The 25,275-nt window shown below is 38.6% G+C and overlaps 4 protein-coding genes across 5 annotated transcripts; 3 read left to right on the forward strand and 1 right to left on the reverse strand.

Annotated features, from left to right (window-relative positions):
• Positions 1-996: 996 nt before the first annotated feature.
• Positions 997-4,248, forward strand: LOC120291373 (calcium-dependent protein kinase 28-like). The gene is made up of 6 exons (XM_039308639.1): positions 997-1,190; positions 1,451-1,512; positions 2,371-2,478; positions 2,560-2,622; positions 3,017-3,142; positions 3,610-4,248. The coding sequence occupies exons 2-6, from the start codon at positions 1,504-1,506 to the stop codon at positions 3,772-3,774; spliced, it is 471 nt and encodes a 156-aa protein (XP_039164573.1). The 5' UTR covers positions 997-1,190; positions 1,451-1,503; the 3' UTR covers positions 3,775-4,248.
• Positions 4,249-4,683: 435 nt separating this feature from the next.
• LOC104439530 (transcription factor bHLH121) lies at positions 4,684-6,630 on the reverse strand. The gene is given in 6 exon segments (XM_039309747.1): positions 4,684-5,009; positions 5,012-5,059; positions 5,138-5,202; positions 5,205-5,595; positions 5,680-5,807; positions 6,609-6,630. Coding segments are annotated over 6 exon segments (759 nt in total). The 3' UTR covers positions 4,684-4,904.
• A 2,072-nt stretch (positions 6,631-8,702) lies between these two features.
• On the forward strand, positions 8,703-19,558 carry LOC104439830 (TMV resistance protein N-like). Of its 2 annotated transcripts, none has more exons than XM_039310411.1 (4): positions 8,703-8,837; positions 8,989-9,682; positions 10,322-11,480; positions 11,971-12,136. In XM_039310411.1, the coding sequence occupies exons 2-4, from the start codon at positions 9,039-9,041 to the stop codon at positions 11,986-11,988; spliced, it is 1,821 nt and encodes a 606-aa protein (XP_039166345.1). In that variant the 5' UTR covers positions 8,703-8,837; positions 8,989-9,038; the 3' UTR covers positions 11,989-12,136. The 2 variants fall into 2 exon arrangements, with proteins under 2 accessions (XP_039166345.1, XP_039166344.1); XM_039310410.1 differs by lacking the exons at positions 8,703-8,837; positions 8,989-9,682 and adding exons at positions 13,419-15,301; positions 19,232-19,558 and having other exon boundaries at positions 11,298-11,480; positions 11,971-12,254.
• Positions 19,559-20,001: 443 nt separating this feature from the next.
• On the forward strand, positions 20,002-24,758 carry LOC120286381 (receptor-like protein kinase 2). The gene is made up of 3 exons (XM_039309748.1): positions 20,002-20,142; positions 20,780-21,058; positions 22,281-24,758. Exons 1-3 carry the CDS (start codon positions 20,077-20,079, stop codon positions 24,756-24,758), a joined length of 2,823 nt encoding a protein of 940 aa, XP_039165682.1. The 5' UTR covers positions 20,002-20,076.
• Positions 24,759-25,275: the final 517 nt, after the last annotated feature.

Here is a 25,275-nt window from a genome sequence, read left to right on the forward strand (position 1 = left end):
AGGCGGATGGGTCGGCGTGCGGCCGAGGCGTTTTCCGAGGCTCCCTCTCTCTCTGTCTTTCAGTCGCTCAGATCTGTCACTCTCCGTTTGCCCTCTCTCTCCCCATCCCGATCTCAAACTCTCCAAAGCCCCCCTTTCGACACACGCCCCCTCTATACCTTTGAAGCATCGGCTCGTGCGCGTGGCTTCTTAGTTCTTGCCTTGCTAGCTGCGATTGCCGGCCTGGCCCCCGACCGGACGTCTCGCGCGACGCTTGTCGCCTCCGTGCCGTCCTTTTGTTCGCGTTCATCGTTCAAGTTTCTGCAAAACACGAGGGAAAGAGAGGAGAAAATATTGGGTACCCTAACAGTGCCACGCAATATGTGCTCTGAACCATTCAGAGCGTGACACCTTGACAAGTGTCAGTCCACGTTGTCCACTTCTCCGTTTCAAACCAACGGCGCGGGAAGTTCTCCCTCTCCTCTCTCGAGCATAAGCCCTCTAACGCTCTCTCTCCTCTGCAAATCGTCTCTCTCCTCTCTCTCCTCTCTGTCTCTCTCCCCTTCGCCTCTGCTGATTGCTTTCATCGTCCCCCATCGACGCCGACGCCGACGCCACCGACGCTCCTCCACCTCCCTCTCGCAACCTCCGCTCTACTCTCTCTCTCCCCCTCCACGAAGTCGTGCCTCTCTTCCAGCGAAACGCGACGCCGACGGCCCTCCGCCTCCGCCTTCGCCGGTTGCCTCCATCGCCCTCGACTCTGACGATGACGTAGCCTCTGCCTCCTCCCCTGGACCTGACTTTGACGCCGACGCACCTTCGCCTCTCTTCCAGCAAACCCCGACGCCGACGCCCCTCCGCCGGTTGCCTCCGTCGGCGTCGGAGTCCGTCGCCTCCGCCTCCGCCTCCGCCTCCGCCTACGCGCTCGACGCCGCCGCTGACACAAATGCCGACGCCGACGCCCCTTCGCCTCCCTCTCGCGACCTCCGCTCTGCTCTCTCCCTCTTTCCTCTGCGGAGCGCCCAACCCCGACGCCGACGAACCCCTGCTCGCATTTTGGCCTCCCTCTCCGCGAGCGAAGGTCGCTTTGCTCGCTCTTTCTCTTTCCTCCGCGAAGCGCTCCCTGCTCCTGAACGCGGACGCTGCCAACGCCGTCGCCTTCCCAAGCCCCACCGATAGGCATCCCATTGGCGACTCCCGTACGTCCCAAGGTTCGTTTTCTTTTTTTTTTTTTTGGATTCTACTTGGTAGAATTCGGTGCCATGTTAATACTCTATGGCTTTTCTTCTGGGATATTTGGGGTTGTGTGGATAAAAGCGGTTAGTGCATGATATTAGAAGAGCACCGACTAGGCGATGTAGTGACAGAAAATGCTTGACAAATTGATATCTATGTATGTGTTCTCAGTTAAGTTTTTCTCTATGCATGCCATCCTTTCTATCTGATTCTGGAATTAAACTTTTTATATGAGGATGTTCGTGAATTCTGTGAAGAGACTTCGAATTAAGAGGACTTCTGAGGCTAATGGACTTGGTACTGAATTACAGAGTCAATTTTCTGAGACTTGATCATGTACATGGTTTTGTATGATCATGATATTTAAAGCATTGTTGAGGATGAGTGCTAACCTTAAGCTGGGTAGCTCTGAAGCTATCCAGCTCCCTGTAGAGCATGGTTGCGAACTTTTGAGTGAACGGTGTGTATAGCTTGCCCATTATACGGTTGTGGAAATGAAAAGACTGGATAAATGGAGCATTTTGAAAATCATGGTTGCTCCTCTTGGTGTCCCTTTTCTTTATCTTTTTGTTGAGGTGACACTACCCTTTCCCAACTTTTGTCACTGCCGGTTAAATCAAACTTTGGAATGTCCTATGTATGTTGTGTGTACATATATTCTCGCAACTTATTTCTTGTTGATATGTGAGAGAGAGATGGACACTATTCTTTCTTGGGGATTGTTTATTGGTTCTCCATATTCTCTGTGAAGAAATGAGATTTTTCATATTAAGAGTCTTTCTGATCAAGCCCACTTGAATTGCTTATCAAACTGGAATTTTGGATGGCATGAGATTTGGCATGTAAAAGGCCGCAAGTCTAGTATTGAGGTTGAAAACTGAGGTTTTCATTTTCTTTGGAACTGAGGATTTTCTGTTTCCTCTTAACATTGATCTTTATTCATTGCTGCAACTTTCAGCATATCCATGGATCAGAGAAGGAGGAAATGCATCAGATATCCCTATTGATATATCAGTTTTGAACAATATGAGACAATTTGTGAAGTACGGTCGACTGAAACAATTTGCTTTATGGGTAACAAAATTGCTCTGTAAGATTTGTTCAAGGAGGAAAGGATATTATATCATGTCAATGTCTAACAAATATTGCTTGCAGGCACTAGCAAGCACACTTGATGAAGAGGAACTTGCTGACCTCAAGGATCAATTTGCTGCAATTGATGTAGATAAAAATAGTTCTATTAGTCTTGAAGAAATGAAAGAGGTATCCATTTCTTTCTCATTCCACATTCACTCTGATGAATATTTTAATTACATCATGATCATGAGTGTTGTATGCATGCAGGCCCTTGCTCAGGATCTTCCCTGGAAGATGAAGGAACCACGTGTCTTAGAGATTCTTCAAGCGGTAACTTTTATCTTTACCTTTGTTATGGCCTTGTTTTCTCCTTGTGTATTAGCAATTGAGATTTGTTTTTCTGGTGGGTTTTGTGGAATACCATTTCTGTCAGTTTCACTTTCTTCTTTTATTGTTTTGGTGATTCTCTTTTGTTCATATTCGATGCTTGAAGCTTCCATTTAGTTCTTGCTTCATGTTTCATCATTTTGAAAACTTGCTTGTGTTGTTACCCAAGAAATGTTGGACTGATTTTTTCGTTCATAAGATGAGCTGCTGCCAAGCTTATAGATTTTGCACAAACATGTGAGTCCTGAATGGTGCATAAGAATCTCTTTTATTTTTCCTTCATGTAGATCGATAGCAACACAGATGAGCTAAGTGGATTTTACTGAGTTTGTTGCAGCTACTCTTCATGTGCATCGAATGGAGGAACATGACTCAGAGAAGTGGTAGCTGCAGTCACAGGCCGCTTTTTGAAAAATTTGACATTGATCGTGATGGTTATATAACCCCAGAAGAACTTCGACTGGTAATTTTGACTATCTTCATTTATTCATCCCTTCCACATTCATTTGCCCTCTGGTTCTCATTTGTGTCACTATGGGTATGGGTAGAGTGAAAATTGAATTACGTAGACAGGGCTAAATGTATTTGTTTTAATTTGTAACTGAATTTTGACCCTGTCTCTTGGGAGCTTGAAGTTTGTTTCTTGCAAAATTGCCCAAAAGTTGGGATAAGTTGCCTGTCTTTTTGCATATTGGGCACAAAATAGTAGCATAGCTACTTTCTGTTGCAGCTTCACATAAAGAAACTGTTCAGCTTGTGACCTTGATAATTTTGTTATTGTCTCATCTGAAAATACTAGCCGAATGTATTGCCTCTTGTTGTATATTCTGCACAAAGTAGTGGCGCAGGTTTTTTATGTTGCTTGGTACAAAGAAATGGTTAAGCATGTTAACGTGTAACCTTGACATGATGCTCCCATGCCCTTTTCAGCAGACAGGTTTGAAAGGCTCCCTCAGTCCTCTGCTAGAGGAAGCCGACGTCGACAAAGATGGGAAAATAAGTTTATCGGAGTTCAGAAGGCTGTTAAGAACTGCAAGCATGGGCTCTCAAAACTTGCCAAGCCCATCTGGTTATTGGAATTTGAGGAAGATATAGATCCATTATGGAGCTTTTGGGTGTTAAAAAGAGAGGAGGGAGCACGAGACAGGCTACGTATTTTGGTTACTCAAGATATACCGAGCCAACCATGATGACCGCCTCTGTACTCCGCTCCATTGCCAGTGGAAATCCCTGTACAAAAGTTAGTATCAAGGGATTTTGCATGGCACCCCAAGTTAGCCGAGAAGTGCTTGAGGATGAAGGTTTGGAGAGATTGCTGGCTGTGGTCGTTTACTTGGTGAGAGGGAAGGGCTATACGGGCGTACGTCTTCTAATGAGTGTGGGATGTGTAGGCTGCGAGTGTATATTTAACGCCCTTGAATTTGGGGGCCTGTTCTATTACAGAATGGGCAATGCTTTTTTACTTGTAAGGCCTTCTCTTTTCCCAATTGTTTTGGCATCGCAAATGAATTAAGTGTAAACATTTTTCAGTCTCTCAGAGATGGGCAATGCACCTACTTTTTCTGTGAAGGATTTAGAGATGTATGCTGAGCAGCCATTAACAAAAATAAATTGATCATATTATTTAGGGTGATGCTTCTTGGTTTCAAGAGCCATTCATCATCGCGTTGAATCATGGCCAATAGAATAGCGAATGTAGGAGGTGATGCGCAGAACATAAAGAATTCGCCTTTTTCTGCTCCGGTCAATGATGTTGGGAATACCCAAAAGCGTATGCTAGCTCGCATCTCCATCAGTACACTGATTCGTTACCTCTTGACGACAGCACCTCTGGAGACTTTTTTATCTAATAACCACCAGGGCATCACAAATACGCGATGCGAATGACTCATGCAGGAGTACAACCTGGCTTATGCCTCATGGCAGGTCAAAAGTCGCAAGATAGTTTGGATGCAAAATCTGAGCTCCAATCAATTATGTCATGGTTGCTGGAGCTAAACCCTTAAAAAGTAATGAATGTGCCCTTCATTGTTCAAGTTTCAGGCATATGCTCTGAAATCTGTATAAACTAAAAAAAATTCCCTGTAAGTTAAGCAAACGCAACATAATATACAACTGACCAGCCTCGGTTAACTAGGGTACAAACTACGAAAGGACTAGAAAATGAGTTAGGCCTGTAACAGGAAAAGAAAATTGTGGCATTAAGATTTTCTGGACTTAACTCTTCATCTACTGGACTTTGGGTTGTCACTAACACTATTGGAGGAACTATCTGGAAAAGCCTGAGATGAGGAAAGCTTGCTCGACGAGCTCCCATCAGTAACATACTTATCTCCTTCCTCTGGGTCTGCTTGCCCTTCTTTTCTCCGGACGTCAAGTCCTGCATAATATATACTGTTATGCATATTGTGCCAATTTACAGAGTAGATCTAGCTCTGGTTCAGAATATAAAAAAAACCTGCTGTGATGATGTTCCAGGCATCTTAAGTTCAAGGTCTGTTGCCACGTCATTTGAATCTTCGTCTTGCTGCCCCTTTGATGATCTGAAGACCTGCTTTTGGAGTCTTTTTTATTTGACACGTGAGAACTGGAAGCATATTGGGTTGACTGCTGTTCAAATGTGGGATTGGCAGGCATTGAATCTGGGATAAAGGTAGAACACGGAGCGGGAATAGCACTTGCATTCTGATTTCCAAAGAAAGGGAAAGGCTGAAGTTGTGAGTGCATGGGTATTGGACCTGGAGTGACGGGTATTGGAACTGGATATGAGTAGGCTGGACCCATGACGACGGATGGATCCATGGCAGCCCAAGGGTACATAACCCTCATGCTTTGCTGGTACTGGACATTAAGATTTTCAACTTCAGATTTTAAAGATGATTTCTCTTCTCTGAGCTCATTCTTCTCCTGCATCAGCTGGTTGTAATGCAAAGTTACTATTAGCATCAAGGCAAACAATAGACATTAGAACCTCAGGATACTGGATGAAGATAAAATCACCTCACGAGATTCTTCAATAAGAGCTGCACATTCAGCTTTCAATTTGTTAACTTCCGTGGTTAAATCCTTCAGCACCTGGATTGTGTCCGTAAGAATGGTTGCCTTGTCATTCTTAGGTCAATCAGGATCTGTAGTTCATATAGGAAAGGCAAAGCAGTTGTTCAAAAGTCTAGCATGAACAAAAGGCAGCTCTAATTACAGAGAAATGGCGCATGCTAAATAATATAACCACAGCATTTATGTCCCTGCAGTAGCAAACCATTAACTCATTTTGCCAACTGTTCATTCAATTGGGGTTTCTTGAAAGCATCCAATGCAAAATGTAGTGATGCTCATAGTTTAGATGTAAATCAATATCTTCAACCTTCTTTGTTTTACTTGAGCCCGCCTCTAGATCTTGCATAATAAGTTTATACCTCAACGATACGAAGCAATTCTATGGTTTTAAGGATAATGAGCTTCTTTCTTTAAAGCATATGTTATTATATTTTTATTGTAATGAAAATATTCTTCTTGTAATTTAGAAAGAGAGTATGTAATTTTTTTCCATTTGATATTTTTAGCAAAAAAAAAGAAATTTTAATATAAATAAAATTGTTTACACAATATCTTTAACATGATTGTTAAATATAAATAAAAAAAAAGTCGCAAACATTTTTTTTAATTTTAAACAAATAAAAATTAAAATATTTAGATAAATCACCAAAAGGGCTTTGCAAATGTGTTTTCTACCAAACATCATTTGTCTCAAAGTTGCTTTTCAAAAGCGAATTTACCAAACAGCCAGCATTTCCTCAAAGGCCTTTAGGCTAAACCGCTTTGCATTTTCTCGATGAAACTTTCTAAATCTTTGACCAAACGCACCCTAACACCTTTCCAATTATAAATATAGTTTCACTGCACGAAATCATTTGTACATCCCGTAATACCTAGCAACCTTGGAAGTCCCATTTGAAATAAGATGCATATAAAAAATACAATGTTGTAAGCCATTTTATTTAATCAATAACCAGAACAAGCACCAGAACAAGCACAGAAACAAGTATTCAGAAAACCATATCATGCTAGACTCAGTAATAGAAGGGACAAGGTTTGTCACACATGACAAACGAAGCAATAGTTTAAAAAGTTCATATTTACAGGCTGCACAGGTGATTTATGGATAAATTGATTTTTTTTTTCTGAATTGCAAACACGATATTAGAATATGAGAATTTTTTGCATATTATATATTTGTGTATAAAAAATTCGTAAATCAAGACAAGCACACTGTAATTGTAAATAATTCAGCACGAAATACAAGGTGGAGAAGCCTCATGCACTGCACGCATGGACCAACTCGCAGCAGTGAGTGGGGCAGGCAAGTCAGAACAAAAGACAAATGAAGCCAAGCCCACAAGAATGGAGCCATAAAACAAAGGAGTCCGCCATCACATACTTATGTCACAGGAAATCGATTATATACATTCGCTTCTTTTCCTATTATGTGATAAGCATCTTAACTTTTTTCAATTTGAGCAATGTCGGACCAAATTTCATTGTAGATGTAAACCAATTAGGTTGTCATTTTGATATTTTTTGTATTGTGTGCCTAACGAAAACAGATGTTTTCTTTTATTGTGCAAAGCTATAGACTCAAAGAAGTACTTGAGGTTACTGAAGAGAATTCTAGACATCTGAAATATGCCAATGCAATAAGTAGGATTTGGAAATACTTAAAGTTGCTATCAAAGACAAAAAGAAATGGAATTCCATTCCAAGTAATATCTCTTCATCTGTTTAGTAAGTGACTTATTGTATGAGTGAATGTTTAATAGAGCCCAAATTGTAATTGTATTTAAACTGCAAAGCTTAGTCAAAAGATTAGTTATGAAAAATATTAAGGTAAAAAGGAAAATCGGGTCCAAGTTAGAATGTTCAATAGAGCCCAGATGGCAGCAGCCCGAATTTTCGCTAGCGTGAAGAGAAACTAAAAACACAATCAACACAAGAATGGACTAGAACAGGGTGTGGGTGTAACTCGAAAAAACAAAAGACAGGAAATTATTTAATAAAAATCACAAAATTTTGGGAGTGGGGCCAAATCTTGCTAAATGGAAAAAAATCGCATAAAGTTCTATCATAAAAGAAAAAGAAAAGAAAAGAATCATTTGAGAGGTCGATATCCACGATTCTCTTCATTTTCTGGATAAAGCATACGTTGTCCACAAATAATTGTGTGTTTGTGGTATCTCTATGTCAAACCTTCTTATTAAAGGTCTCAATAGTTTGTAGAGAGAGCCAAATGAGATTGACTGATGGTTGGCTTAACGACCTATGTGAATCATTTCTCATATGAATTGGTTATCTTGTTTCGAAAGGGTCGCCATAACACTTGAATTAGTAAAAGATAACCAATGTTCCTACACAACACTATACAAGATAACCAATGTTCGATTATTAAAAAATGGTGAAAAATGTATTTTGACACACTGGCCAATATTGGACTAATGTAAAGGTTTCAGATCTAAGATTGGGAAACCAAGATGTGTATTGGCATATTTTAGAGAAAAAGAAAAAAAGAAAGTCAATCTGAACAAACTAATTTTTTTCTGTGCAAAATTTGAACAGACTAATTAGTTGACTTAAAAAACACTATTCAATATCCAATCACTTTACTTAACGTTATTGTCTGGCTGTAAAGAAAAATCCCCCACCTTCTCTGTCTTCTAGCTCATGTACTTTTTTCGGCATGTAAGAGTGAAAAGCGTGAATATATTGGAAGGAAAAAAAAAAAACTTAAATTATTTGCCATTTACTTAAACTACCCAATGTCCTTCCAAAGCCGTTTAAAACATGGAATGTTGTGCTAAATTGGTCCCGAAATTTCAATTTTGCACCTTTCCTTTTCTTTTTTTTTTTTGTTGCCTGTAAGATTTTTCCTTTTCTAATATTCAACTCCCCGTTGTTGGGCCACGTGCATCCCACGTGATTGGTCTTCACAAATTTTCCTCCAGGAGGACTTTGCCTTTGCCCTTTGCCCTGTACTGTTAAGTTGTTGACTCCTCTCCGTCTCCGTGTGCCTCCATGTTCTGATTTTTGCCGACTCCCTTCGTTTCCCAGTAACTCGCCTTCAACCTTCCTGCATCGACTTTGCCTTCTTCTCTTCAACTTGAGAGGTTATAGTCGATCTTACTCCACTGCACCCTCCCAATTAGCTCTTTTCGCAGAGCGGTTCTCTTCTGTGGGTGAATACAGCTGAGAGGATCGGCCCACAGATGGAATTCGACGGAAGTCAGGCTCTAATGATCATCCTTGCTTTGACTGTAGGAGGACTGTAATTGCTCTGATTGCGCTTCTGTTCGAGCTATTGTTGGCAGATGATGGACAAAAAAAGAAACTTTGGTTGGGGACAACTCACGAAACCGAAGAGAAGGAGGGGCTCGGAGTCAACCTCGAGAACAAATGATGCGTCTGGAGAAGAGAACGAGGCGCTAAGGAGGGACTCGGCGTCAACCTCAAGAACGGACGATGTATCGGGAGAAGAGAACGAGGCGTTCAACACATCGGGAACAGAGTACGACGTGTTCTTGAGTTTCCGGGGACCAGACACACGCAACAATTTCACCGATTGCCTTTACCGTAGATTGAGACTCGCTGGATTCCATGTCTTTCTAGACAACGAAGAACTCCGAGTCGGCAAAGAAATCGGTGGAGAGCTTTTGAAAGCACTTAACAAGTCTCGAATCTACATACCCATCTTCTCTCACAATTATGCTGCCAGCTCGTGGTGTCTCCGTGAGGTTGCGCATTTGGAAAAATGCACCTCAAAATCAAATGGGAAGAAAGAGATACTTCCCATCTTTTATGATGTGGACCCTGATGATGTTAAACTCAAAACTGAATTGTACAAAAATGCCATAGCCAAGCACGAGGAGAAATTCGGCCCTGATGAATTGAAGCGGTGGGAGGCTGCTCTTGTAAAGGTTGCACGTCTCAAGGGATGGGATCTTAAACGGAAAGGGTAATTTTCCTCAAATTTTTTGGTTCTTGTTAATAAAGGCAGTAGTTACACTTCTCATTTGAAGAAATTTTGTCCTCAAAATTTTAGGAATAAAGCAACGCGACATTTAATTCAATTTATGAGTGAATCCGACGACTCTTACTTGAATCTGGTCCGATAGCTCTAGTGAGAACTTACCAACTAAAATCTGTTCCTTTTTTTTTTTTTGCCAAAAAGTAGTGCTTTTTTTTTTTTTTTGCTCGAGTCCCCGAATTTTTTCTTTTATCTCAGAATTCAACTGTTACATCAGCTCAATCCTATAAATATATCTCAACAATACTAGCACTTTGGATCACATGTCGCTGCATGTTAGCATTATGAAAAAAAATATTTAATCTTACTATCAAGAATATCTCCTTCACGTCAACCGGCTCATGCATTATCCGAATCATCTCTCATACATAAAATTGAGTGACATTCCATGAAATTCCAACATGTGTATTAACTGATTGTGCCGCTTAATTTCCATCCATAGTACATGAAACCGTTGACCTATTTAACCATATGTTCCCTAGAGAAAGAGAGATCTCATATCCGCGAGGATTTTTACCCTTTTCTTTCATGTCATTGACTAAACAAAAATGTTCTATTTTTCTGCAGCCAAGGGGAACTAATTGAGTTGGTTGTTGAAGAGGTATTCTGTAAGCTTAATGCCAGATACGTGTCTGTGCCTAAGTATTTGATTGAAGATCATCCCCAGATAAAAGCAATAGCAGAAAAGTTGGAAGTTGACTCTAATGGTGTACGTTTCCTTAGTATTCATGGAGGGGGTGGCATTGGTAAAACAGTACTTGCGAGGATTGTGTTCAACAGGTTATCTCACCACTTTGACGGCGTTAGTTTCCTTAATGACGTTCGAGAATCATCGAAGTGTGGTCTTATAGACTTGCAAAAAAAGTTACTATCAAGTTTTGTTGGTTCTGTGATTGCTCACCAAATTAAAGACATTGAGGATGGGATGCGTTGGATCAAGAAAGTATGCAATACTAAAAAATGCCTCATTGTTCTTGATGATCTAGACAAGAAAGAGCAACTTGAAAAGCTAGCTGGAGAATCAGATTGGTTTGATTTTGGTAGCAGGATCATTATCACAACTAGGGACAAAAGTATCATGATGACTCAAGTGGAATCATCTAATGAACAAGGCCAAAATCAAATCAACAGAGTTTTGTCTTATGAAGTTCGTGAGATGAAATATGGTCAAGCACTTAAGTTATTTTGTAAGCACGCATTTAGAAGAGACTCTCCCATCGAAGGATATGACCATCTTGCAGAGAAAATTGTCCGTAGAGTGGGGATGCTTCCTTTGGCTGTCGAGGTGATAGGTTCATCTCTTTATTGTGAGGGCTTGGTCCAGGAGGAACATCTTGATAAAATAGAGCTATGGAAAGACACGTTGAAGCAGTTAGATGAAGGTCCTTACAAGGATGTCCGAGATGCATTAATGATAAGTTATGATCGATTGGAGCCTAAGCACAAAGAAGTATTTTTAGATATTGCTTGCTTTTTCACCAATGAGGACCAAACATATCCAATTATCATGTGGCGTGACCGTAATTACCATCCTTACCATGCAATTAGTATTCTCCTCCTACGGTCCTTGATAAAAACTAGAGATGGTAAAAAGTTTTGGATGCATGACCAAGTTCGAGATTTGGGAAGGTACATTGTCCTCGAAGAATATCCTTGCAAAGAAAATCCTCACAAATTTAGTAGGGTATGGATTCAAGAGGATGCTTTAAAGCTATTGGAAGAAAAGCTATTGGAAGAGAAAAATATTTATTTGAAAAGTAAACTTGTTGAATTTTTTTCTTTTAAGACAGTTAGTTTGTTTAACCCATTTGTCTTCTTAATAAACATTTTTCTTGTAAATATTGAGTCTCTAATAGTTAGCTCTGAGCAAAGGCAAATTCTGAAAGAAAACTTGTATGAAGAATTTTTAAATTATTTTTAAACATAATTACACAAAAAACTAAAGACTATGAAGATTGGATTTGATATGGCAATTATATTTCTTGAAAAGTAGCAAATGAGAAAGGGAGAATAAATTTAGGAGATATGTTCAAATGGAGCTGAAATTTTCTGTTAGTCATGTGAAAGAAACGTATTAAGTCAACTTGGGAGAAGGTTTGTGCGAGGTTAGTTTCCTATTAGAGAAATTGTTTACCAGCGCTCATATGCTTCCTTTCTTTATAGCTTTTCGAGAGTTTAAAGTTTTATGAACTCAATAATCTTGAGTCTCTGGTGGCAGAGAAATCCAGACGTAGAAGCACTAAGCCTTACTCCCAATGGCTGTAGCCGCAACTTTACACCTGAAGAGTTTGCTGCTCTACCAAATCTAAGGTTCCTTCGAGTGAAAGAGTTTGATTTTTGTGGCAACTTCGAGAATCTTCTTTTGGAGCTAAGATGGCTTTCTTGGCAAACATGGGAAACAACTTTTCATGCGAATAACTTTCACTTTAGCAATTTGCTCGTGCTCGACCTTTCATATAGCAATATTGGAGATGGCTGGGGTGGGTGGGGCCAAATGAAGGTATGATTTGCCTTACTCTATATACTTCTTTCTGGCCATTACCTCATTCACGATAATAGAAGCAACATATATACTTCACTTCTTTGTATTATTACCTCATACAATTGACCCAATGGTTGGATGCACTCCTTGTTCCATCTGAGTGTAGAATATATTTTGCAATGAGTAAATCGCAAATCTTTTCATATCATGGTGAAATACAATTATGTCCCACATAAAAAATGCCTCATGTGGATTACAACCTTGGTTTTTTTTTTCTCTGAAAGTTGCTTAAGCTTTGGAAATGGCGTATTCCAATAAAATTAGTGTATTCCAATAAGTGTAAGTGCCATTTGCTTCAATATGCTCCAGAATATGATTTGAATGACATAAACTTTGAGTCAAGTTGAGTTAGAAAAGTCAACTGGAATCAAGTTTGAGATTGGTAACATTTAACTTGAAGCGTAAATGATCACAAGTTTATTTGGAATAGCTAAGTTGATTATTTGAATCAAGGCGAGCTTGAGCTTCATAATATTTGATTCAAGTGGCTCACTAGCCTAATTTAATAGCTGATTGTCTATGTTATGTTTATGATTACGTTACTGGACTGTAAATAAATGAAAATTCCATTACTTTTACTTTTCTATTTTACCTGAATTAATGAGCGAAGGCTCAAGCTTTACATTGAATTAAATTAGATCTCACACGGGGGTTGAATGCGGTGATGTTGAAGATTGTTGTTCAAGGTGGTGTGCTGGTGGTCAATGGCAGTGGGTGGAGAAAAACTAGGGGTGCTGGTATTTGGTGCTTGTGGGTGATCCGGGAATTAGAGTCTTCTGTATTTTCGTAGCAATGATACTTTAGCCTTTTGTTTGTGGAGTTTTGTTCTAAGAAGGGAACTAAGGGTTTTTTAAAATAAAGCACGTGAAGTAAAAGGTGGAATGGTCCTTTGTTACCTGTGGTATAAATTTGACTCCTAACAGGGGCCTAACTCCCAGGTCGGGCATTATTCTAAAAATTTAAAGTACGAGAGTTATTTGCAGCAACCCCAAAAATTCTGGGAAAATCAAATTACCTAGATTATCCTAAATAATGACTTATGGATAATAAGCTTATTAGTAATATTACGACACATGCTGATGTTTCTCATTTTTTTTCACATTGACTTTTTTTTTTCTGCAGATGGATAAATTGAAGATTCTAGATCTGACGGGTTGCGTAAGGTTAAAAAAGACACCCAAGTTCTCTAATTTCATGTCTTTGGAGAAGCTAATTCTTGCTGGGTGTGACGAGTTAACCACGATTGACCGCTCCATTGGTAAGCTAGAACACCTAACTACTTTGAATATCAAGGGATGCAGGTTGCTTGGGGAGTTACCGGAAGAAGTCGGTGCTCTACAATCTTTGACAGAGGTTATCATGCCCCAGACTTTTCAATGCTTCAAACTTTCGGAGGCATTTGGCATTCTGAAATCTTTGTCGAGTTTGATATTAGACGAGCACCTTGGAATCAACCAACTTCCAAGCTATATTGGAGGGTTAGTGAAAGTTACATATTTATCTTTACGTTGGTGTGTGGGGATACAAAAGCTTCCATGCTCTCTTGGAAAAATGGAAATGTTGGGCGAGTTGGATTTATCAATGTCAGGAATAATTGAATTACCTGTTTCCATTGGAGATATGAAGAAACTAAAAGTCATTAGAGTAAGCTATACAATGATAAGAAAGTTTCCTCGTACGATCGGACAGGTGGAGATGCTTGAAGAATTACATGCCAAGAAATGTTGGGATCTAACAAATGAAAATATAGAGGAATTTGGGAAGCTATCCCATTTGAAGATATTGGACTTATCATATACTCATGTATCTAGATTCCCCGCAGTGCTAGGTTGTCTCTCTCATCTCCACACACTTGAATTGGGTTCGAGTGACCTTCAGGAAGTACCTGATCTTCCCTCGAGTTTGACACGCCTTCACATGCAAGCACGTCAGTTTCAATCTATCCTTAACCTCTCAAGTCTTGTTAATTTAGATTATCTGGAATTATCTACATTAACTGTTTCAAGAGAGGAACCTAACCCAAGTTGGATAAACAATTTGCCAGTAAAACAATTGATCCATCCGCTTCCAAGTGGCTTGTCAACTTTGAAATGCAGGGGCATCATGCTACTACCATCTCTTTCCAACTTGAGAAAATTATCAGTTCTGTGTGTCATCGAATATCCAATGCCATACTTCTCTATCTCTCAGGGGCTAATATATTTAACGGAATTGAAACTGAGTAAGTGCAAATTTGTTGAGATAATATATGTGTCATGCTTGAAGAATCTACAGCACCTGGAACTAAACAGATTGGACAGGTTGGTTAAGATTGAAGGTTTGTCAGAATTGGCATCCTTGTTGCACTTTCGTATTTCTGACTGCTATATGATAGAAAGGTTACCCAACTTATCAAAGTTAGATAAGCTGCAACACATTGAGCTAGAAGCTTGTCCAAAAATAAAAGCAATTGAGGGTATCAAGGGCTTAGAAAGGTTGGTGTGGGATAATCGTGGTTGCATTGTACTAGAGAGATTGCTGGATGTCTCAAGATCGACTTGGATTTCCCGCAAAATACCAGAGTGCCAGGTTTTCCTGAGTTTTAATGGACCGGACACTTCTATTAGCATTGTCGATGTCCTTTACAAGAATTTGGTTCGTAATCAAATTTCGGTTAACAGGGATGATGACATATTGAGCTTTGGTGATGGAATTGGCGAAGAGCTTCCGCAGGCACTCAACGACTACCATATCTACATACCCTTCTTATCTAAGAACTATGCTTCTAACTGGAGGTGTCTCCGTGAATTAGCCCACATGGTAAAATGCACGTCAAACTCACACGGGAAAAAAATAATCCTTCCCATTTTCTACGATGTGGAGGTTGATGATGTTAATCTTAAAAGCGCTTTGTACAGAAGTGCCCTAGATAAGCATAGGTGGAAATTTGGCAACGAAGTGGAGGAATGGGAAATGGCTCTAAGAGAGATCGCGCACATGAGGCAGTTCAACATGAATGGTAACAGGTAATGCTGCTATCTTTTATTAACTGGACCAAATTGAACTTTAGCACCATAGAATTTCATGATAAAAAAAATGTAAACTTCTGCACAGAAACAGTCGAGGACACTCAAGTGAATTCTTATGCTTTGTATGAAAGAGTTTCTTAGGTTGGTGAAGAAAAAGAAGGCAAAGAAATTTGAGGTGAAGAAAATGTATTCTTTGGGTTGCTTGGAGTTGTAGGGTGCGGAGGTGAAGATAGTGTAGGGATGTGAAAATGAAGAATGAAAATTGAAAATTGGCATATATATTTCTTTGTATTTTGACTTCTATGAAGTTAATTTGTTTGCAACGGCTGATAAAATTCGTTTTCTGAACGATGTCTACAGAAAGCCTATTGTTAAAGCAGAGAAGGTTGCCTGGGCTGGACTTCTCATTGTCCTATGAAAATTAAAGGATTTAAATAGGCTTTGGATAATTACTATATAATCCTTCACAATTTTGTCATTTTTTATTACTTTTGAGAGTTCATTTGGAAATGAGAGAAAAAAGTGGGAATTTCTCCCCTGCTTTCTTGACACCTCGGCGAGAAACATAGTTGGTTGACCCGGCAAAAATTTATTTTACTTCCATATCAGCATCTGCATTTTAAGATTCAACCCAGGCACGATAAATTCTTTCCACTCTGAATCTTGCTTTCCAAACGGAGTGTTTTTGTTTAGGATACAACTAAAGAATAGAAAACAAGGCACCCAAAAAGAACGAAGAAAATTTCTATAAATGGAGAAAAGGTGTGATTTAAAATTATTCTAGGAAGTTGATTTAAATTGTCACAAGATGGAAAGAAGTTCGTTGGAGTTTAGAACCCATATGAGATTCACGAGGTAAATCATTTAACTCTCTTGGCCATTTTAGGTTTCCAATTTATCGTTGGTTTGATGTTACACAAATGTCATTTTTTCTTACCGAGGTAACATGGTGTATGAGCTTCTGTAGAATTTTCTAATAATGTTTTGAGTTGAAAGTCGTTTTGAGTGCATTTTATGATATGGAGTGATGATAAAAGGTGCTTTGAGATAATCACTTCAATTGTCTCCATAACAGGAACATAAAAGGTAGTGCAAAAGTGTTAATCCAGAATAAATGCAGTGGTTCTTCGAGTGAAATGAAATTAATGACTCCTAAATTTATGTATAGATGGAGTGACTAAGAACGATCAATTTTAAGCATATATACATTGCGAAAAATTTGATAACACCCTTCAAGAGCCAGAAAAATTGCTAAAAAAAAAAATTCAGATAACATCCTCCAAGAGCTAGAAAAATTACTAAAAAAATCATAAATCTATTACAATTGTATTGACTAAAATTTTTTGGTCAATTGAGTCCTAAATCATTTGCATTTGAGTCAATTTAATATATTTGGCCAATTTTGGTTGGCCAGCTCTAACATGGACGTTGGTCATCTTATGTGACACGTTTGGTGTTAAAGTGGACAATTTTTAATAATATTTTGATACTTTTTATTTTTTTGAATTTCTTTTGAATTTTATTTATTTTCTTTCACTTTTTTTCCCTTCACTTCTTCCTCCAATTAGTCGTTGGACCTTGACGATCGGTCAGAGGCGAGGGCCGGTGAGCTCATTGACCTCACCCAAGCCACCCATGTGGTTGGTGAGGCAAGGTTGAGACTTGCCTAGCCACTAATGAGGCCCAAGCCATCATTAAGTTGCCAGGTTGAAGGTCGTGACCTCTTGCAAGGGCGAGTCTTGCATAGCCTAGCCCAGCCTAAGCCCACACCTTTAGCGAGGGTGAGCCTCACCATGGGGCGAGGTTGATAAAGTCAACCTTGCCAGCCCTCACCTCTTGTTGGTCGTTGAGGTTTAGTGACCAACTGGAAGAAGAAGAAAGGGAAGGAAAAAAAAAAAGAAAGAAAAGGAAAAATAAATGAAAATAAATAAATAAATAGTTTGAAAATTAAAATATTATTAAAAATTGTCCATATTAATGCTGGTCACGTCATGTACAACAGCCGGTATCTATATTAGCGTCAACTAGTCAAAATTGATTGGATGGACTAAATTGACAAATGTAAATATTTTAGGACTAAATTGAGAAAAAAAAAAAAGAAGACTAAATTGACAATTTCAATAGATTTTAGAATGTTTTGGTAATTTTTCTTCCAAGAGCCTGCCATTGAATGATAAATTGAATTTTGCAACAACCAATGTAGAATTGTCAATGTGATGGTCTTTTCTACCTTGAAATGTGCCCTTTTAACCAAAAAGAAGATCAAGTCTTTGAATTATATTTATTTATGTATTTGTTATGTATTATGTTTTTATTATTTTGTACCCTTGGAAGGGGGTGTGTAATGGGTTTAAAGTGGTATTTTTTTTAATTGAATTTTGTGTCAAATGCCCCTTGCCTTCTTTAATTCAAATAAAAAATAAATAAAATACATAAGAAGAAAAAATTTCCACCACTAACCTCAGGATTAATCTAATTTTATTAATAAAAATAATTAAAAGTTAAAAAGTCAATGATGAAAGAAAGGAAAAAATTTCAATAAGGGTTCAAAGTGCCCTCAATTTCTAAAATAAGGATATGAAGTAAATATTATCTCAAATAGGAACATGAAGTGCTTTTATTTTCTCAAATAAGGGCATGGAGTGGCCATGTTAGTCTTAAAGAAGGAGTTAAACCTCATCGACTGGTGAGAGCATTTTCATCATTTACTTTTTCTTATTTTCTTTCATTTTTCTGTTATTTTATCTCCAGCCCACAAGTGGGAGGGCTGGACCAGCCCTCTTGCCTGGTTTTTTGTTTTTTAAATTTGTATTTTTTTAAGTATTAGTCTTTTTTTATGGAAAAAATAGAAAAAGGAAAAAAAAAAAGCAAAAAAGGGAAGAAAATAAGAAAATATGACGGATAGAAATGCCCTAGACTAGTCGATGAAGTAAGGTCCTCCTTTGAGATTGACATGGCATTTCTAGTCCTTATTTGAAGCAATGCTCACTTTAGGCCCTTTTTTTTTTTTAGAAATAGAGAACAATTCGGGTTCTTATTTGAAATTTCCTCGAAAAAATGATAAATAAGTATGAATATTTAGGAAAAATTATTTGATATGGTTATTACTTAAAGGCCAAATGACAGTAAATCTCTATATTTTTAACACTCTAATTTTATCCTAACCTTTAAACCTATCAAAAAAGTAGCCAAATCTCTCTAAGTCGTATAAAAACTATTCCAAACCATTTAATACCATTTATCATAGGAATATTCGGTTAGATTCTTTATCGACTTTCAATTTTGCCTATAGAAGAAAGAAGATTTATCTAGTTCTAGTATTCAAGGGAGGACATTTAAGGGAAAAAAATGTAACGGATGCATAATTCAAGGGAGAATATTTATTTGTCTTCATATCAGCTAATTTTTGTTTATTAAATGAATTTACGAATTTTTGATATGGAGAAAAAGTGAAAAATTAGGTTCTTCTATGCAATATTCAGATAGATCTAGTGTGAACTTACCAAATAATATATGTTCACTTTTTTATGCCAAAAATAAAACTTTTTCACGAAGAAAATAATAAAACAGTTTTACCTATAAAGAATATCTGTTGTGCTTATCACTTTGGATTTTATGAAAAATCCGAGCATTATGAAAAGAATATTACCTTCTTAAGTTTTGTTAATCTTACTACATCCATTCCATCAAGAATGTATGCTTCATATCAATCGGCTCATGCATTATCTAAAGCATCTCCAATACATCAAATTGAGCGGCTTTTCATGAAATTCCAGTGTACGTGTCAGCTTACTATTGTGCTTAATTTCCGTTCATAGAAACTAAAACGGTTGACTTATTTAACCATAGGATCGTCATATCCGAATGAAATTTATGCCTTTGTCTTTCATGTCATTGACGAATAAGGTTTTTCCTACTTTGCTGCAGCCATGGAGAACTAATTGAATCGGTTGTTAGAGAGGTTTCACGCAAGCTTAGGGGCAAAAATGTGGATGTGCCTGAACATTTGGTTGAGGATCACAATCAGATAGAAGTGATAATAGATAAGTTGGATGTTGACTCTGGTGGTGTCCGTTTTGTTGGGATACATGGAATGGGTGGTATCGGTAAAACAACACTTGCAAGGTTGTGTTCAACAAATTACTTCTTCAGTTTGACAGTGTTAGTTTCCTCCAAAACGTTCGAGAATCATCCCAACATAGTCTTGATGGTCTTGTAAACTTGCAGAAAAAGTTATTATCGAATGTTATTGGTTTTGGGGATACTGTCCAAATCAAAGACATAGGTGATGGGATGGCTCAAATCAAGAGAGTATGTAGGACTAAAAAGGTCCTCATTGTTCTTGATGATCTAGACAAGAATGAGCAACTCCAAAAGCTAGCTGGAAAATCTGATTGGTTTGGTTCGGGTAGCAGGATCATTATCACAACTAGGGACGAAAGTATCTTGATGACTCAAGTGGAATCATTGGGGGAAGTGGTCTTAAATCAACCTAAAGGAATTTTGGCTTATGAAGTTTATGAAATGGAATTTGGTCGAGCACTTCAGTTGTTTTGTGAGCATGCATTCAGAAGAGACTATCCCATAGGAGGATATGAGCATCTTGCAAAGAAAATTGTCCGTAGAGTGGGAATGCTTCCTCTGGCTGTCGTGGAGGTAGGTTCAAGTCTTCATTCTAGTCAAAAAATTGGAGAATGGGAAGATAAGTTGATGCAGTTAAATAAAGGTCCTTTGAAGGTTGTCTACGATGCATTTTATGAAGGATTGGCAAGATGAGGAAAAAGAAGTATTTTTGGATATTGCTTGCTTTTTCACCAACGAGGACCAAACGTATCCAGGTATCATGTGGGATGACTGTCAGAGTGCAATTAGTGTCCTCCTCCAACAATCCTTAATAAAAATTAGAGATAATAAATTTTGGATGCATAACCAATTGCGAGATCTGGGAAGGAAAATCATAGTTGAAAAATATCCTCACAAATGTAGGAGGCTATGGATTCATGAGCGTGTTGTAGCAATGCTATGGGAGAGAAAAGAGGTAAAATGGAAGACTATGTCACATTATTTTTATTTGGAAAGAGAAACTTCTTGCATTTTTGCTTTTATTTTATTGTTAGCTTTGTTTAACTTCCCATGAGAGCTCTCTCAAACATTCGGGTCAAAAGATATTTTAAATTGGTGGAGAGAGACCAGATTTTTTTTATTTTTTCTAGACTTGTAGAGTAGTACATTGTGTTCTAGAAGTTCTGAAACAGCAAAGCGTCGTTTCACAAGCAATCCGAGCAAAGTCAGAAGAAAACTAGTGGTATGAAGAATTTTTAATTTACTTTCAAACACAATTAGAAAAAAAAAATATGAAGATTGCAATTAATTTGAGTAATATTTTTCTTGAATAGTAGAAAATGGGAAATGGACAAATGATTTATAAGATATCTTCAACTGTATGCTTAACTAATCTTGAGTCTCTGTTGGCAGAGAAATCAAGGTCTGGAAGCACTAAGCTTGACTTCCAGTGGTGGCTGGAGGAGTATCTATACGGCTGAAGAATTAGCTGCTGCATCAAAATTAAGATTCCTTAGAATGAAAGGCCTGGATGGCATCGTTGAGAATCTTCTTCCGAAGCCAGGAATGCCTTTTGGGGAAACATTGGGGATGGCTTTCCATGCAAATAACTTTCACTTCAGTAATTTGGTCATGTTCGACCTTTCAGATAGCAATATTGGAGATGGCTGGGATGGGTGGAGCCAAATGAAGGTATGATATGCCTTACTCTATGTACTTCTTTCTATCATCACTTCATTTGCAATGACAGATGCAAGACATATATTTTACTTCTTTGCATCATTACCCCATATGATTGACCTAAAGGTTGCATGCACTCTTCATCTCGTTTGAGTGTAGAATATATTTTTGCATGAATCAAAGTAAAACACAATTATATCCCACATTAAAAAAAAAAAATGCTCCATGGGGTTTATAACCTTGATTTCATAGTTATGAAAGTTGCTTACTTAGGATTTGGAGTTGGTGTACTCCAATAAAGAAGCCGTTTTGCATCAATAAGTTGATAATTTAAATTAAGGCGATCTTGACCATCACGAGATTTTATTCAAGGGGCTTACTAACCTAATTTAATAGTTAAATGTTTCTTTATAATTTGCATTAATGAATTGTCAAATAAATGAAAATTACATTATCAATGCTTTTGTAATTAACTCGAGTTAATGAGCGAAGGCTAGAGTATTACATTGAATCTAGTTTTTAATCACAACGTCAAATCAAATCTCAGAGAAATCTATGGTATAGATTCAGGGTGGAGAACAGATGTGATGGAGTGCCTTTTCCATTTTTAAAATTAATTTTAAGTCAATTTTTGAGCTACAAAAATTGTGTGAAATCAATTTAGCTCGATTGGGTACCCTCCCCGCTAACGGTTGCCATTTAGTCACCTCTTGTGATCTTTCTACAATTTTTCAACTTAAAATGGATGCTCCTATTAAGTTGAAGGTAGAATACCCAAAATCATTCTCACCTTTTATATCAACTTCACTTTGCATCATTCAATTTTGTTAATTTTGGTTGTTAACGTGCAAGTGTGAGTATGCGTGTAGGCTATTCTGCAAATACCTATTTTACAAATATCTTATGCACACTAGATTTTCCTAGAAATTGCATTGATTATTTTAACAACTTTTTAATCCATCACTTTATATCTCTGACTATTAAGTAGGCTTTACTTTACACTTGAGAGAGAGAGAGAGAGAGGGAGGGAGGGAGGGAGGGAGAGGGAGAGAGGAAGAGATTGTGGTCGGAGGTGGTGTGCTGGTCCCCGGTGGCGGTGGGTGGACAAAAACTTAGCGTGTTGGTATTTGGGGTTTGTGGGTGATTTGGGAATTATACCTTTTTGTGTTTTCATAGTGAGGATACTCTAGTCTTTTGGCTATGGAGTTTTGTTCTAAGATGCATACTTGTGCAGACGGCAAAAAAGTTGAAAGTTTTGGACCTGAGAAACTGCAAATGCTTAACAAGGACACCTGACTTGTCTAACTTCCTGGATTTGGAGATACTGATATTTGCTGGCTGCTCCAAGTTAATTACGGTTGATTGCTCAATTAGTAAGCTACAGCTGTTAAAAACTCTCAATATGGATGGATGTGACTCTATTGAGGAGTTGCCTGAAGAGGTTGGTTCTTTAGAATCTTTAACAGAGTTCATCTTCTCCGGATCTTCCAAATTGGTCACACTCAAAGAGAGTTTTGGGAATTTGAAATCTTTGTCAACCTTCAATGTAAATTATTGCAAGGGAATGAACAAACTCTCGAACTCTATTGGAGGATTAGCAAAAATCACATGTTTCTCTATAAAAGGATGTGAGGGGATAAAGAAGCTCCCACACTCTCTCTGGGGTTTAGAATCACTGGTCAAGTTGGATTTGTCATTCTCAGGGATAGACATTCTCCCTGAATCCATTGGAAATCTGAAGAAACTCAAAGCCATCAACATGGGACATACAAAGTTAAAAAGGTTACCGAACGCAATTGGACAGCTAGAGATGCTTGAAGAGTTACATTGCCCAGAGTGTCCCGATCTATTAGGCGAAGTCCCAAATGCTATTGGGAATCTTTTCCATTTGCAGATCTTGGACTTGTCATGTACTCGTATTTCTAGTTTGCCAGACACAATCACTCATCTCTCTCACCTAGAAGAGTTACATGTCCGAAATTGTAGAAATCTTATGAGTGAAATCCCATATGCAATTGGTGAACTATCCCGCTTGAGGATCTTGGACTTCTCTGGTACTCGTATTTTTGGTTTGCCAACCACGATCACTCATCTCTCTCACCTAGTAGAGTTACGTGTCCGGGATTGTAGGTGTTTTATGGGTGAAATCCCAGATACAATTGGTAGACTATCTCGCTTGAAAATCTTGGACTTCTCTGGTACTTGTATTTTTGGTTTTCCTACCACGATCACTCATCTATCTCACCTAGAAGAGTTACGTGTCCGGTATTGTGGGTATCTTACTAGTGAAATCCTAAATGCAATTGGGGGACTATCCTACTTGAGGATTTTGGACTTCTCTGGTACTTGTATTTCTGATTTGTCTGCCATGATCACTCATCTCTCTCGCCTAGAAGAGTTACGTGTCCGGTATTGTGGGGATCGTATAGTTAAAATCCCATATGCAATTGGGGGACTATCCCGCTTGAGGATCTTGGACTTCTCTGGTACTCGTATTTCTGGTTTTCCTTCTATGATCACTCATCTTTCTCACCTAGAAGAGTTACGTGTCCATGTTTGTGGGGATCTTACGGGTAAAATCCTAGATGCAATTGGGGGACTATCCCGCTTGAGGATCTTGGACTTCTCTGATACTCGTATTTCTGGTTTGCCTGCCATGATCACTCATCTCTCTCGCCTAGAAGAGTTACGTGTCCATGATTGTTGGGATCTTATGGGTAAAATCCCAGATGCAATTGGGGGACTATCCCACTTGAGGATCTTGGACTTCTCTGGTACTCGTATTTCTGGTTTTCCTTCCACGATCACTCTTCTTTCTCGCCTAGAAGAGTTACATGTCCAAGGTTGTCGGCATCTTAGGGGTGAAATCCCAGATGCAATTGGGGGACTATCCCGCTTGAGGATCTTGGACTTCTCTGGTACTCGTATTTCTGGTTTTCCTTCCACGATCACTCATCTTTCTCACCTAGAAGAGTTACATGTCCAGTATTGTGGGGATCTTAGGGGTACAATCCCAGATGCAATTGGGGGACTATCCTGCTTGAGGATCTTGGACTTCTCTAGTACTCGTATTTCTGGTTTTCCTTCCACGATCACTCATCTTTCTCGCCTAGAAGAGTTACGTGTCCGGGATTGTGAGGATCTTACGGGTAAAATCCCAGATGCAATTGGTAGACTATCTCGCTTGAGGATCTTGGACTTCTCTGGTACTCGTATTTCTGGTTTGCCTGCCACGATCACTCATCTCTCTCGCCTAGAAGAGTTACGTGTCTTGTATTGTGGGGATCTTACGGGTAAAATCCTAGATGCAATTGGGGGACTATCCCACTTGAGGATCTTGGACTTCTCTGGTACTCGTATTTCTGGTTTTCCTTCCACAATCACTCATCTTTCTAACCTAGAAGAGTTACGTATCTGGGATTGTGAGGATCTTACGGGTAAAATCCCAGATGCAATTGGTAGACTATCTCGCTTGAGGATCTTGGACTTCTTTGGTACTCGTATTTCTGGTTTGCCTGCCACGATCACTCATCTCTCTCACCTAGAAGAGTTACATGTCCGGGATTGTGAGGATCTTACGGGTAATATCCCAGATGGAATTGGCAGACTATCCCACTTGAGGATCGTGGATTTCTCTGGTATTCGTATTTCTGGTTTGCCTACCACGATCACTCATCTTTGTTACAGGTTTTACATCTTATCACCTAGTTAGGTTAATGGTGGGAAATAATGAGGGCAAAAAGTTAGATTAATGATGGGAAATAATGAGGCCATATTATATAATTTCCTCGAATGAAGTCCCCAGCAATAAATTTGTAAAGCCAACAATGAGTCATGCCTCTACCACTTCCAATGTGCGGTTTGATCCGTGTGAAAGCCGGATAAAAATTCTTATAAAAGGTATGAGTGACCTCAAATGAAGCTTTTTAAGGAATTGCTAATTGAATTGATATTTATACAAAACGTTTAGAACTTATTTGGCCAAAAACAAAAAAGTTTAGAACTGAATTGATATTATTGTAATAGGTTTATGATTTTTCTTTTTATATAATTTCCTCAAACAAAGTCCCCATCAATAAATTTGTAACGCCAACAAAGAGTCATGCCTCAACCACTTCCAATGTGTAGTTTGATCCGTGTGAAAGCCGGATAAAAAATTCTTATAAAAGGTATGAGTGACCTCAAACGAAGCTTGTTAAGGAATTGCTACTTGTAATACTACAAGATGT

Source organism: Eucalyptus grandis, chromosome 3 (assembly GCF_016545825.1).
Source record: "Eucalyptus grandis isolate ANBG69807.140 chromosome 3, ASM1654582v1, whole genome shotgun sequence".
NCBI lineage: Eukaryota > Viridiplantae > Streptophyta > Magnoliopsida > Myrtales > Myrtaceae > Eucalyptus > Eucalyptus grandis.